At 41.6% G+C, this 13428-nt stretch overlaps 1 protein-coding gene across 1 annotated transcript in view; it reads right to left on the reverse strand.

Moving 5' to 3' along the window:
* The window catches only part of LAMA3 (laminin subunit alpha 3), a 250592-nt gene that overhangs the window by 42903 nt on the left and 194261 nt on the right, over positions 1-13428 (reverse strand). The window contains exons 42-53 of the mRNA XM_081802541.1: positions 12843-12893; positions 11801-11952; positions 7743-7853; positions 7527-7638; positions 7139-7306; positions 5821-6017; positions 4503-4619; positions 3725-3879; positions 3283-3424; positions 2189-2291; positions 345-461; positions 81-260 (exon numbers count right to left, since the gene is read on the reverse strand). Of these exons, the coding sequence (XP_081658667.1) occupies positions 81-260; positions 345-461; positions 2189-2291; positions 3283-3424; positions 3725-3879; positions 4503-4619; positions 5821-6017; positions 7139-7306; positions 7527-7638; positions 7743-7853; positions 11801-11952; positions 12843-12893 (1605 nt within the window). The remainder of the gene's footprint in view (positions 1-80; positions 261-344; positions 462-2188; positions 2292-3282; positions 3425-3724; positions 3880-4502; positions 4620-5820; positions 6018-7138; positions 7307-7526; positions 7639-7742; positions 7854-11800; positions 11953-12842; positions 12894-13428) is intronic.

The raw sequence follows: 13428 nt of genomic DNA on the forward strand, positions 1-13428 counted from the left end.
GAAGAATTTAAATAAATCAACCAAAGCACCTAACAATGCAGAAACTGGATAAGATGTCCTGGCCAAAGGATGCCTGATACCTGAGTTATCCGCGTCGGTGAGAGCCTTGTTGAAGTCTTCACTCTGTGTGCTCCCATAGGTATCCTTAATTCTTGTCACATCTGTCTGAATGGGGCCGAGCCCGTCGAGCACCTCATTTGTGATGTCATTGGCATTTCTCACCATGCTCTTTGCGCTACTGATCACACCACTGATGTCATCTAATGCACACACACAGAGAGAGGTGTAAGTATCTGAAATGCTCGACAAAAGAAGCCAAGTCTGGTGGGTAGGGAGATGCTGACCTCTCTGTATCCCACGCAGGTCATCACGGATAGCAGTGAGATTGGTGTCAATCAGCCCTTTCTGAACTGTCAGAACTTTCAGAGTCTGCTGTAGGTTGTTGAGAGCCGGGCTGATTTCTACAATAAAGCATCATGAGGCAATTACCTATGGATTTTGATCTTCCATTGGTATTGGTGGCGCCTGAAGTAGCCAGCATCGACAGATCACTGAGCAGACCTGCATCTCAGAGATGCCCACTGTGTGTGCCTAGACCCACAGCTCCCCTGGACTCTGGTTACAGAGGTCAGGAGCATTCCCAAGCCTGTAGTCCCAGGCTCCTCAGAAATGCCCATGAAGAGAGGGAGAGGCTTCATCATTTAGGGGAGGTTTAACTTCCACTCTGCTCAGGGCAATTGTCTCTGCTCAGGGAAGGAAAGGGAGGTGACTATCTTATTCACTGCTGTGTCACAGTGCATTGTCTGGTACTAGTCTGGGCTTAGTATTAGTACATACTCACTGAATGAGTGAAAAATGCAGAAAGGATGCCTCTTCAGTCAGAATATAATAAAGAAGTGCCATTGAGAGAACCTTGAGCATGTGGCATGCCTTAGCAAATAGACACACAAAGTAGGCATTGTTTGTTTCTGTTCATTTCCAGACTGACACATTTAAGGTGATTCAGTGAAAGGGAGGGAGTTCCCAGACATTCCTAGCTGATAATATTACCACTTCAGGGTCATGCAACATGACCAGTGAATGTTTTAAGACCCAAGTGATGATATATGGCTTAAATTATGATTCCAGGACTGATTTAAATAACAATGTAGACAAATACCATATGATCTCTCTTACATGTGGAATCTAGAAACATGCCCCAAATGAAAACAACAAGCTCATAGATACAGGGAACATACTAGTAGCTGCCTGAACCCGGGGGTGAGGGTGGGAAAAATGGGTGAAGGGGTTGAAAAGGTAAAAAGAAGCAAGCAAGCAAGCTGGCAGAAAACAAAAGAAAAAAATACCAACAAAGTTAGCATCCTTAACCCTATTTAAAACACCAATCCTCACCTCTTAGTAAAGCGAATAGATGTTATACCAGGAAATTTTAATTCCTGCAATTTGCTAATCAAATCATTCTAGGTCACTACACATTTTTTTGGATGTAATTTTTCATGCATTGAATTTTTTTAAATAAAAAAAAAGATAAATACATTTATTCACTGTCAGAAGGCATCTAATCACTAAAGGGCCTAAGATGACTTCTTGGCCATGAAGAACAGGAGAGACCAGAGAAAAATCAAGAGACAGCATTTTCAGAACACTGGAATTTGGTGAGATTGAGATGGTTTAATTGTTTTGTAAAAAATTAAATAAATGGGAAATTTTCAAAGATAAAATGTGTGATTCAAAAATTCTTATGCTTCACAATGGTAGTGATTTTGGTACTTTTACTTACTAAGGTTCTAGGACTTAAGAAATTTTGAAGCACCAGTGACCTGGAACTATTATCTGGGCCTTCAAAGAGAAACCAGACCTGCACACGCCTCTATGCTGTGTGGGTCTCCAATGCCATGGTCACATGTGGATTAAATGAAACAGGCCCCCAAGTCCAGGCCCAAACAGGCCTGTCGCCTTCAAGATTTATGTATACTCATGAGGTTCTAGTTAATTTAGTACATGTGAGAATGTTGGGTGGAAACATTAAATCTATAAAATAGACCATGAATTTCCAGAGTGTCGTCTGCATTGACACTGAGGTTCAAGAAGAGCATTTGCTGCTAGAATTTGCTGCTTCTCCTGGTCTTATCAGTCGTTTTCAAGCCCTTGGCTATCCCAGCCACCCCCTACCCACCAACCCTAATACCTTGCCGGAGCTGCTTCTGTGTTATCTTGGCTTGCTTTAAGAGTTTATCACTGTCAAAACTCAGAGTTTTCGCTTTTCTTGGAAGATCTTCCTTTATCACTGTCTGAAAGCAAAGCATTTATCAGCCTTGAGCATGTGGCATGCCTTAGGAAATGCGGAGTGAGATTTTCATCCTACTCTGAAAACCCTTATCTTCAGCCTTTAAAGGATGAGGTTCAAAGGTGGGGAGGAGCCTTAAGACTGTTTCTTAAAAGATACAGTTAGGGCTGTAGGTAGATACTCGTCACTTGGGGAGGTGGACCCTTCCCTGGTGACAGACTGACAAATTATGTGACACCTGTCTCATTTTTCTGCCTGTTGTTTGCACAATACCCTCTACAATAACTGAGACAGAACTGAATTGTTTTTAGGTTTTCAATATTTGGGAGAGAAACATCTTTAACCTTCCAAGAAGGCCTGTCCCCTAATTCTTTGATGTCTAATATTTTGTTCATTTTTAGGTATAGGAATATTATATGGTGCAGAGAAGATCCCACAGGACTCCAAGACATGCCTAGGTGTTAAGACAAATGGCAGGTGGGCGCCTGGGTGGCTCAGTTGGTTAAGCGACTGCCTTTGGCTCAGGTCATGGTCCCGGAGTCCTGGGATCGAGTCCCACATCGGGCTCCCGGCTCGGCGGGGAGCCTGCTTCTCCCTCTGACCCTCTCCCCTCTCATGCTGTTTCTCTCTCTCTCTCAAATAAATAAATAAAATCTTAAAAAAAAAAAAAAAAGACAAATGGCAGGAAATAAATGTTTACCAAACTGTATATAAAATCTTTTTTGGGAAATGTCAATACTTAATCACAGCCTATATCATTCCTAGAAAGGGGCAGGATATACTACTCATCATTGATAATCAGTGTCATTTCCATTTGGTTTTACAAATGGTTCTTTCAACTATGCTACATATATCAAAACGGTCACGTGAATGCAGAAACGGTCCACATCTAGAGCAAGTTCAAGTCTATTCCATACAAGTTCTGATTTAAAATAATGCTTGGTTATCGTCCTCAGTGTTTACAAAAAAGAAAAGGTGCCAGTGCAGGTGCCCACCTGGAGGGCAGCCTCGGACGCGCTGGTGGCCTTGTTGGCGGCATCCTCAGCCGCTTTGATCGCGTTGAGGATGTTCTCATAGGCGGTGGCGGCATCCACCGCACAGCGCACCAGCTCGTTCCCACTGGTGTTCCTCTTGATCCTGGAAGACAGTGTGGGTGAAGGGCTCCAGCAGCCCCCACTGCTTGCAGCTGAGGCCCCCTCCATCACCGCGCCCCGCCGCCGCCCCCCCCCCCGCCCTGCCCCCCCTCCCGGATTCAGTGAGCAAATGGGAGACCAGAGGTGGCGAGGACGCATCTGGGAATCAAACCCCTGTTGCAGGTGGGGTTGGGCCCTGGGCCCTGGGTCCCACCCTCCACCCTGTTCTGGAGACCCAGCTGTCGGGGAGGCTTTCACGCTAGGCTCCAGCCACCCGTGCAGTTAGACCTCGGGGGTCACTCACTCCTCCAGCTGCTTTGCCAACGCTTGTAAAGACTGCGCATGCGCTTCTGCCTCCGCCACCAGGGACGCTTTGCTGGCGGACTGGGAAAGTTCTCTCACTTTGCCACTTAGCCCGTGTCTTTCTTCATTTAAAGTGGCAGCTAACTTTTCATATTCCTATGTTTTCAGGTAAACAGAGACAGTGTCAATTTAAGCAAAGAATGTACATGCCGTTTTCTTGAACTCTGTCATAAACTTCAGGCTCCCGGGATGCATTACTTCAGTAGTGGTGCTGATAATATTTTTCTAAGTTTCCCCACCATTTGAACATTTTTCTTGTGGTGGGTAGCCCCTTTGATAAATTTTATAAAAGCACACAGTTATCATTAGTGTAAAGTTGTTTTTTTTCTGGTTTAAAAGTTTTTTCTTATTTAAAAATAGCTATTATAAAAGATATTTTCCAAATACCTGTTGGGCTGCTAATGTGGTCAATCTTTGATCAGTCCTAAATAGGTCCCACTAATAAAAGTAGGCTTGATATTTTAAAAACAGCATTGCAATTTTGTTTTGTTATCACAAAAGCAACATTTGCTCACTGTGGGCTAATTAGGTGGTATGAATAGACACAGGGAGGACACTTCATTCGCACCCCTGCGCCCCAAGGGTAAACACTTTGGTTTATTTCCTTCCATCTAAAAGACATATGTTGCAGAGAAAACACAGGCTAGCCTATCTCCTAGTTTCCTCGGATATGATCTGAACGTTTTTTCAATTTTCTGGAGAACGAGTTTTGTCTCTACCTCCTGGCTTTTCCCTATCCGCTGCAGAAGCATGTTGGTCTGCAGTAAGGAAGAGTCCGCGGTGGCTAGGTACTTGGAGAAATCACTCTGCAGGGAATTCATTTCTTGAACCTGTGTCTGGAGAGAATAAAAAGAATATCTGCTTGAACTACATGATATGCTATCAGAAGGCAGAGGCATAACTAGACCACAGCATAGAAGTAATTTCAGAGCCAGAACGTTCTCTTGAACTTAAAGATCATCTAGGCAACCTCAGAGTGAGGGGAAATCAGTTCACTTTGCTGTGTGGGTGTGTTGTCATGGTTGCATGGTTTCCTCAAACTCCATGCCCGGGAAACAATAGTTAGAAGCAGCTTTCTATACCAGTGCGACTCAGCCAGTGAGATGAGTCAGCTCTGGGTTGTGAAGCAGAACGAGGGATTGTCACTAAACAAATCAGCACCAACCACCACCATGCTCTACGTGCCAGGCCCCATGAGGACGCAGAGGTGCTTCAACGTCCTCAACAAGAGGGCACACAGGACCTGGGAAGGCCAGGCGAGGAGCCGCCAAAGCTCTGAGACCCACAAAAGTGGATCACACTCCATCATCATCAGTGACTTCCAACAGCAGAGTCGCTGTCTAAAGAGGCTTCGGGAGTTAAGGGTATTGCCATCTACTAAGATATTATTTATTTTCTTTTACCAAATTCTTCCTGTTGGGGGTCAGCCCTGTGGTATTCCACTCTGACCTTACTGCCATTTTATAACACCTCACACTCGTTTTGCTATCTCAGCATACAATGTGCACCACTGGAAAAATACATATACTATGAAATCTCGAGCCCCAAACCCTGTCTCTGCAGCTCCTGCATGAGGCCCGTATTTTAATCTACTTCCTGTAAGGCAGATAATGGCTTAAAATGCCTTTGCCGGTGACTATGATAATGATGTTTACCCAGCTGACACAAAAAGCCAGTTATTTAAAACATATATTATATACTTGGATTTAATTATAGCAATATTGGTTTCATTTCTCATCTACTTGGCAACATTATTCCTCCAGTACTCCATTAGCCCGGGCCAGGGGTAAAGCAATTTGTTCCGCTTTCTCTGTGGTTTAAGTTCACAATCTTTTCTGGTGGCTGAGGAATAGGAATGACTTTGGTATTGCCTTTAATTCCTGATTCCCGTTTGATGAGCATCTGTTGGACGGACAGTTGCGCACAGACTCAATGTACAGAGGGGCCCCCGGCCAGGCCACTTTGTTAATGATAAAGATCCCCGCTCCCTCAGCCTTGTCATTAATGAAAGTGTGCAGATGCTGACCGTGGACCCACCTTGATGGATTCCAAAGCCTTCTCATTTTTTCGGTTGAGGCCAGTGGCCTGCTTTGCTTGCGCAGCTGCCTTCTGTAGAGCGGCATGCAGGTCACGGAGTTTGGCTTCGTAGTCATGTAAAGAATCCCATATACTCTGAACAAGTGCCCTGTTCTCCCCTTGGTGCTCTTCCAGCCAGCTCTTTATCCGACTCAGCACTGGAATACATCACGTTTTTTCACTTGAGAGATGAGTACCTTGAAGCTCAACTATAAAGACTACAGAAGATTGAGTTTCCAATCATTTTCATGGTTTTCCTTGAACTTGCAAGTGAACAGGAAAGGCAACTAACATTTATGCAGTGCCTGCTGTGTGTGCACACATAACCCACATGAAAACAGTCCCATTAGTCTGAGGTTTCAGATACGGAAAAGGACAGCCCGCGAAACTCAGTTGTATGGCCAGTCAGTCTCGGCACTTGAGTAAGACCTGCAGAGTATAAAGCACACGCTCCGAACACTACTACTAACACTACCAACTAACTACTACTACTACTAACTGCAAACTAACCCTCTCCCCTCAGGCAAAAGCAAAGACTAAGATTAAATTTGAACACCACAAATGCTAAAAGAAAACTGTTACCTTCTGTATATTAACCATTGACATACCATTTTACTAGAGAAGAAAGATCAGTATTTGAAAAACTATGCAACAGACTTATATTTCTCACAGTTTTGAACTAATGAGGCATTTTCCCTAAGCAGAACCTTTAGATATATTCAGTATCTATGCCCAGTGTTTGGTTTCTGCAATAGTAGTGTTAATATCAATTTGTGATTCCAAACCCCGACGGTGGTGAGGTGACCATTAAAAAATGGTATCATGAGAAAGTTGGGTGGAGCTGAATGAAGGAAGAATCAAGATGTAGTTAAAAAGGAAAAGGAGGTCTCAGTGTCTAATGTCTTAGGAGAAGAATCTTTTTTTCTTGCATGATGGTAAGATGTTATATTCTTACCACCTCTCGGAAGCGTGGAAGGGCTACCCATTTTCACATGATGCTCTAAAAGTCGTGTATGCTGGGGCGCATGGGTGGCTCAGTGAGGTGAGCGTCCAACTCTTGATTTTGGCTCAGCACAGAGTCTGCTTGAGATTCTCTCCCTCTCTCTCTGCGCCCCCCCATCTCTAAAATAAATAAATAAATCTTTAAAATAAAAAAAGTCCTGTATGGTAAAATGACGAGCCTCTCCACCCGTACCCGGGGACCTGACATTGTACTTAGCACGCCGTATTTCAAGCCCATTAGAATGGACTGCAAGCAAGGATCTGGGAATGTCCTTACAGAGCCGAGCCTCTGTTTTTTCAGCTTCTGCTTCTCTCAGGTGCTTTCCAAAGTTGCGGTTCCGTAGCTCTGTCATCATGCGCTCTGCTTCAGCCCACTCTCTGGAAAAATCCCCTGAAGGCAGGTTGTTTCCTTCCCCACTTGTCCCAGAGATCTGCTTCAAGAGAACTAGAAAACGTTGAGTAGTTTATTAAACTGGGAATTCTGGACTCTAGTCGACTACTAAAAAACAAAAAAACACTGAGATTTTTATGGAGGGTTCATATTAGTTTTTTAGTGTCACTACAGGATCTTTTTCATAATGTTGAACTCTTAAGGAGAAATTCTTTCAGGGCACAGAACAGGCTATGTAATAAAAAACATTTAATTGGACTGAGTAACTCCTTACTGTGCACATTCTGGATGACATTTTTAATCTTTGTGTCCAGCTCTTTTGCACTTTGGGTTGTCCGATCAACATTGTTCTGTAATGCTTGTGCTTTTCTAGAATTTACTTGAACCTGTATGAAAAATACATTGATTAGCAACAAACCATGTTGATGGGGGAATACAAACAATATTTTGGGGACAACAACAATAGTTAACATTATTGACTTAACATTACCTTTTCTTGCAAAGTTTCAAATTCACGATTCAAACTACCCAGTTCCTTTTCTAGACCATCCATTTTTAATCCATGATTTGAAATGGCGGAACGGTAGGTGAGTAACTGATTCTGAAAGTAACATGCAAAGTTATTCTCACATTAGAGCAGAAATTTGGCATAAGTCCTATCCACTTGGTAATCCTGGTAATGATACACAAAGATTCATTTAGCAAGCCCAACGCTGGTCCACAGGAAAAGACTGGATTCTTTGAAATCGGCTACTTGAAGAATCTACTTTTTTTTAAAGATTTTATTTATTTATGTATTTATCTATTTATGAATCTAGAGATAGAGAGTGTGGGGAAGGGGTGGAGGGAGAGGGAGAGAGAGAATCTTAAGCAGAGTCAGTGCTAAGTGCAGAGCCCGACACGGGGCTCCATCTCACGACCCTGAGGTCATGACCTGAGCCGAAATCAAGAGTCAGACACCCAACCGACTGAGCCAACCAGGTGCCCCAAGAATCTACTTTATGACGCAAATTGTGACAAGGCTCTAAAATAAACTTAAAAACATAAGGAGACAAGAGATACCTTACTTGAGTTAGTGACCTAACCTTAAAGAAATGAGGGTGGTACCACCTACCTAATGTACTACTTTCCAGACTACAATACATTCCATTGCTTTGAACCTATATTCAACTTTATGATATTAAAAGCAGGGCCTAAGGTTACTTTAATGAAGGACCCATTCAATTCAAAGAACCTAATGGCAGGAAGGGAACTGAGAGCTCATTTAATCGAATGCTGTCATATTACAAATGAGAAAATGGAAGCCCAAAGAAATTGGGTGACTTGTTCATGCCACAGCTGTAGAGCTGATCAGTGATTGCTTAGGGACCAGAATCCAGGTTCCCTGTCATTTTGTGCATTGTTGCACATAATATCTAGAGTAGTGATTGTTTTCATTTTTTTGGGAAAAAAACTTGTTAATACCTTGAAGAAAGGTACAGGAAAAAGCAATACTATTACCTCCACTTGCATGTGAGAGAGCCAATGTTGGGGGGAAAACACAGGCTTTACAGCTTAGGTCCAAACCTGAGGTCTGCCACTTTGTAGATAAGCCTCACTGAGTTTTACCTCCTTCATCGGTAAATTGGGGAGTATAATATTAAGCTGCAGGGTTGTTTTGATGATATTCTAAAGTGTCACGTACACATGAACATTCAAAAATGTTATTCCCCTTCTCACACTTTTATTCCTAGGGAATTTTCACAGTGTATGTGTGATCTAGCAAGAAGACAGTTCTATTTTAATTTTACTATGGGAAAGCTGAGGCATATCATTATATAGACCTGGATAAGTACAGTGGGTAAAGCGTGGTCTTTGGAATTTGATCTTGGTTCAAATTCTAGAACCACCTTGTACTAGCTGTGTGATGGTGGGCAAGTTACATAGCTTTAACATGCCTGGTAAATGAAGATAATACTATTTTCCTTATATGACATTGTGAGAATTCAATAAAGCACTTATCACAGAGTCTGGCTCATAAGACCGGCACTAAAATGCTGGTTCCCTGTCCTTCATTGAAGAAGTGCAGGGTTATATTGATGACATCAAAGTGACTCCAGTGACTTCTTTTTCTCTCAAAACAAAATGGCCTTTTTCCTCTCTATATTAAGCCTGTAAATCACGGGCTAAAATTTACCCTGATGGGATGGAAAAGAGCCATTTTTCTAGCATGATTTTTTGCCATATAAAGTTCACCCTTGAACAACATAGGTTTGAACTGCATATGTCCACTTACAACTGGATTTTTTTTCAATAAATATTTTGGAAAATTTTTTGGAGATTTGTAACAATTTGAAAAAACTCAAAGATAAACCATGTAGCCTAGAAATAACAAAAAAATTAGAAAAAGTTAGGTATTATTATAAGAATACAGTATATAATACATACACAAAATATGTGTTAATTATTTTTGCTATTGCTAAGGCTTGTGGTCTTACTAATAGTTAAATTTTTGAGGAATCAGAATTTATATGCAGATTTTCAACTGTGCAGGGGGTCGGTGCCTCAAACCTCCACATTGTTCAAGGGTCAACTGTATACTCAGTTATAAGCACTAATGGGTTTAGAATCAGCCATTTCAAGAGCACTTATTAAACTTTCCCCAAAGCCTCTTTCACTATATCTAGTTTAGGGTTTATCTCCTCTACTGAATTCTTTCACTTCAATGAGTAAATTTTTTTTTCATTTCCATGATTTTTAACTGGATCTTTTCATACCTACCCCTCTTGTTTGGTTTCTAGTGTTTTTAACAATTTTCTAATTTCTTGTCCTTTCAATTGAATCGTTATTCTTCAAAGTAATTTTCAGATTGTCTTAGGATTTTCACTTTACCTAGAGGGAACTCATCTCTTAATGGTTGCTTCTGTTGGATGTCTTTTGTGTTGATATTTATCTATTCCAATGTCTACAGGTAAATATTGTCTCCCTTTCTCTCTGCACTCTCTGTGCCCTGACCAGTGATCCTATGGTCATCACCACTCCCACCCATGATCCCCAAGGCCAGAACCAGGTCTTACATTGGCAGCTTAGGACTTGTACCCTATGGTGATGTTGAGGATGTCACATTCCAGTACAGACCCTGGTTTGTGAATCATGTCTAGGTCTGTAGCTTTTCTAGTTTCTCATATACTCATTGCTCAACAATGAACACTGGGCAGTTTCAAGGTTGTTTTTTTTTTTTAAGGTTCCATTCATAGGCAGAAGTGCCCTCAGTTTCCCCCAGGGAGCCTGACTCTGGCTCTGTGGGGCACTTCAGGCCCTATTACTTCTCCTCTTGGATATCCTCTGGGCCACCTTCTTTCCAAGTGCACATAGAATATTGCCATATTGCCATATACCATATGCTGGGCTATGAAACAAACCTCAACACATTTTTAAAAACTGGAATCATATAAAGTATGTTCTTTGAACACAATGGAATTAAATTAGAAATCGATAATAAGAAGTTACCTGGAAAATGCCCAGTTTGGAAATTAAACAACACATTTCCAAATAATTCAGGGATCAAAGATATGTCATAAGGAAATTAGAAAATCTTTTGAACTGAACAAAAATGAAAACACAACACTTCAAAATGTGTGCAATATAGCCAAGGTAGTGCTTTGGGGGAAATTCATAACATTAAATGCTTATATTGGAAACAAGAAAGGTTTGAATCAGTAAGATAAGCTTTCATCTTAAGAATCTAGAAAATGAATAGCTAATTAAACCCCAAAGCAAGCAGGAGGAAGAAAAAATATAAATAACAGCAGAAATCAATGAAATCAAAACCAGAAAAATAATGGGGAAAAATCAGTGAAATAAGAAGATCATTAAAACATAAACCTCTAGCCAGAATAATCAAGAAAAAGAGCTAAGACATAAATTATCAGTATCAGGAATGCATGAGAGGGTATTACTACAGATTTTGCAGATATTAAAAGGATAAGATGGAAAACTATGAACAGTTTTATGTCAATACATTTGATAATTTAGATGAAATGAAAAAATTATTTGAAAGGCACAAATTACCAAATATCACTAAGAAGAAACAGATAACCCCAATAGTCCCATATCTATTTTTTAAAGATTGGACTTATGGTTTATTGAAAGAAAAAAACAAAACTCAAAAAACAAAAAAATCTTCCAACAGAGAAAATCCCAGGCCCACAGGGCTTCATTGGAGATTTCCATCAAACATTTGAAGAATGAATACCAATGTAATACAAATCTGTTTTTGATTCTTCTGAATGCAAGATACTTAGCTAAGGGTTCTAGAAGAAAAATTAGCCCAGAAACATGCAGTAAGTAAAGAATGTTCACTTAGAAGTATCAGTTTTGTGTGTTCACTAGTACTTCCCAGCAGTAAAAACCTAGTCATCATTTGAATCAGGGGAAGGAAAGCCCCCCGAGCCTTAAACAGTCAACATCTCCCCCTCTCCTGCTTGAGGGGCACTCATGCATGCAGCATCTATGCACCAAGGAGCTATTCTGGGCCTGGCATTTGTGCTGGGTGCCCAGGGTATTTACCCTCAGGTCCTTGATCTGGGTCTCCAAGTGCTTCATCTGCTCCAGCGAGCCGGCACTGGCCCTCAGGCCGTGAAGCTGAGACTTGACCAGGTGGAGTTCATCACCCATGGTGGCCAGGTCGTTCAAGAGTGTCATCACACAGCTGTCACAATCTGTAGGGGCCACAGTCAAAGGCAAACATGCTGCAGGCTGGTGCCACAGGAATGCTAACAGAACACAAGAGCTGTACAGCCCAGTTAATATGCACATAGGACATGACAGGCAAAAATCACAATCCTGGACTTCTTGGTAGGGATGCAGATTCTGCAAAGAGAGATCTCTAGACTGGGAGCATTTTTAAAAAGAAGTGGTGGAGTGGGGGAAATGGGTAAAGGGAGTCAAAAGGTACAAACTTCCAGTTATAAGATAAATAAGTCCTGGGGATGTAATAATGTACAACAGGGTGACTATAATTAACAACACTGTATTGTATATTTGGAAGTTGCTAAGACAGTCTGTCTTAAAAGTTCTTATCACTAGGAAAAAAATTTGTTTAACTATGTGAGGCTATTAACTAAACTTACTGTGATAATCATTTCACAATATATACAGATATCAAATCATTATGTGGCACACTTCAACACATGTTGCATGTCAATTATATCTCAATAAAATTGGGAACCATGGTGATTCTATGCAACATGTTACTTATTTTGTATGTGGAAAAATAATAATAAATAGCTTTTATTTATCAAGAGCTTGCTATTTACCAGGCACTGGGATAAGAGATTTATCAGCATTTTTCCAGCACATCTGTGAGGTATGTATAGTTATTATGTCCATTTTACAAATGATGAAACTGAGGCTTGGAGAAATCAGGTCACTTGCCCAGGGTCATACAGCTATGAGTTGACAGAGGCTGGACTTGACCCTAAGAAGTCCTCCCCCCACTCCCTCCCACCTTTGCTTTCCCAGCCTGGAAATTGCACGACCCAGCATGAGGCTCACATATCTTAAACTAAACCCCACAAGTCAGAAAGGAGAGGGGGCTTTCTTTTCTCACCATCACATTCTTCTCCAGGGCTGCTGTCTTTGGGCTCTTGGTTTATGCAGTCTGAAAAGAGGGATAACCAAAGAAGATACTATTATTAAACTTCCGCTTCATCTGCTTTTTAACTTGGCTTTCAGAAAAGCTAGTTTGGGAAGATTTTAGTCACCCAACTATCCAGCATTGCTGGCTCTTCCCTTTTCCCTTCTTTACCCATACCATTGTTCCGGGAGCTTTCCCATCTCCCACCAGTCTTGCTGTAGGAACTTCTCTCGTGACCTCCCTGACTGTATATTCAGTTTCTTCTCTAAAGGGTCATGATATTCTTATCTAATTAAAACCCTTAATCATTAGTGTTAAGGCTTTCTTCATTTGATCTTCCTATATAACTGCTGACATCTCTTCCAGTGGCGTTCAAGAACATTCAATAAACACTGAATGAGCCCCTTTGGGCGTCCACAGGGTGCCTTGGTGTTGTGCCACATACAGGAAACACGAAGCTATTAAGACAAAAATCCCGGGCGCCTGGGTGGCTCAGTTGGTTAGGCGACTGCCTTCGGCTCAGGTCATGATCCTGGAGTCCTCCCCGCCGAGCAGGGAG

This window comes from Leptonychotes weddellii, chromosome 13 (genome assembly GCF_054177405.1).
Source record: "Leptonychotes weddellii isolate Sample4059 chromosome 13, ASM5417740v2, whole genome shotgun sequence".
Taxonomy (NCBI): domain Eukaryota; kingdom Metazoa; phylum Chordata; class Mammalia; order Carnivora; family Phocidae; genus Leptonychotes; species Leptonychotes weddellii.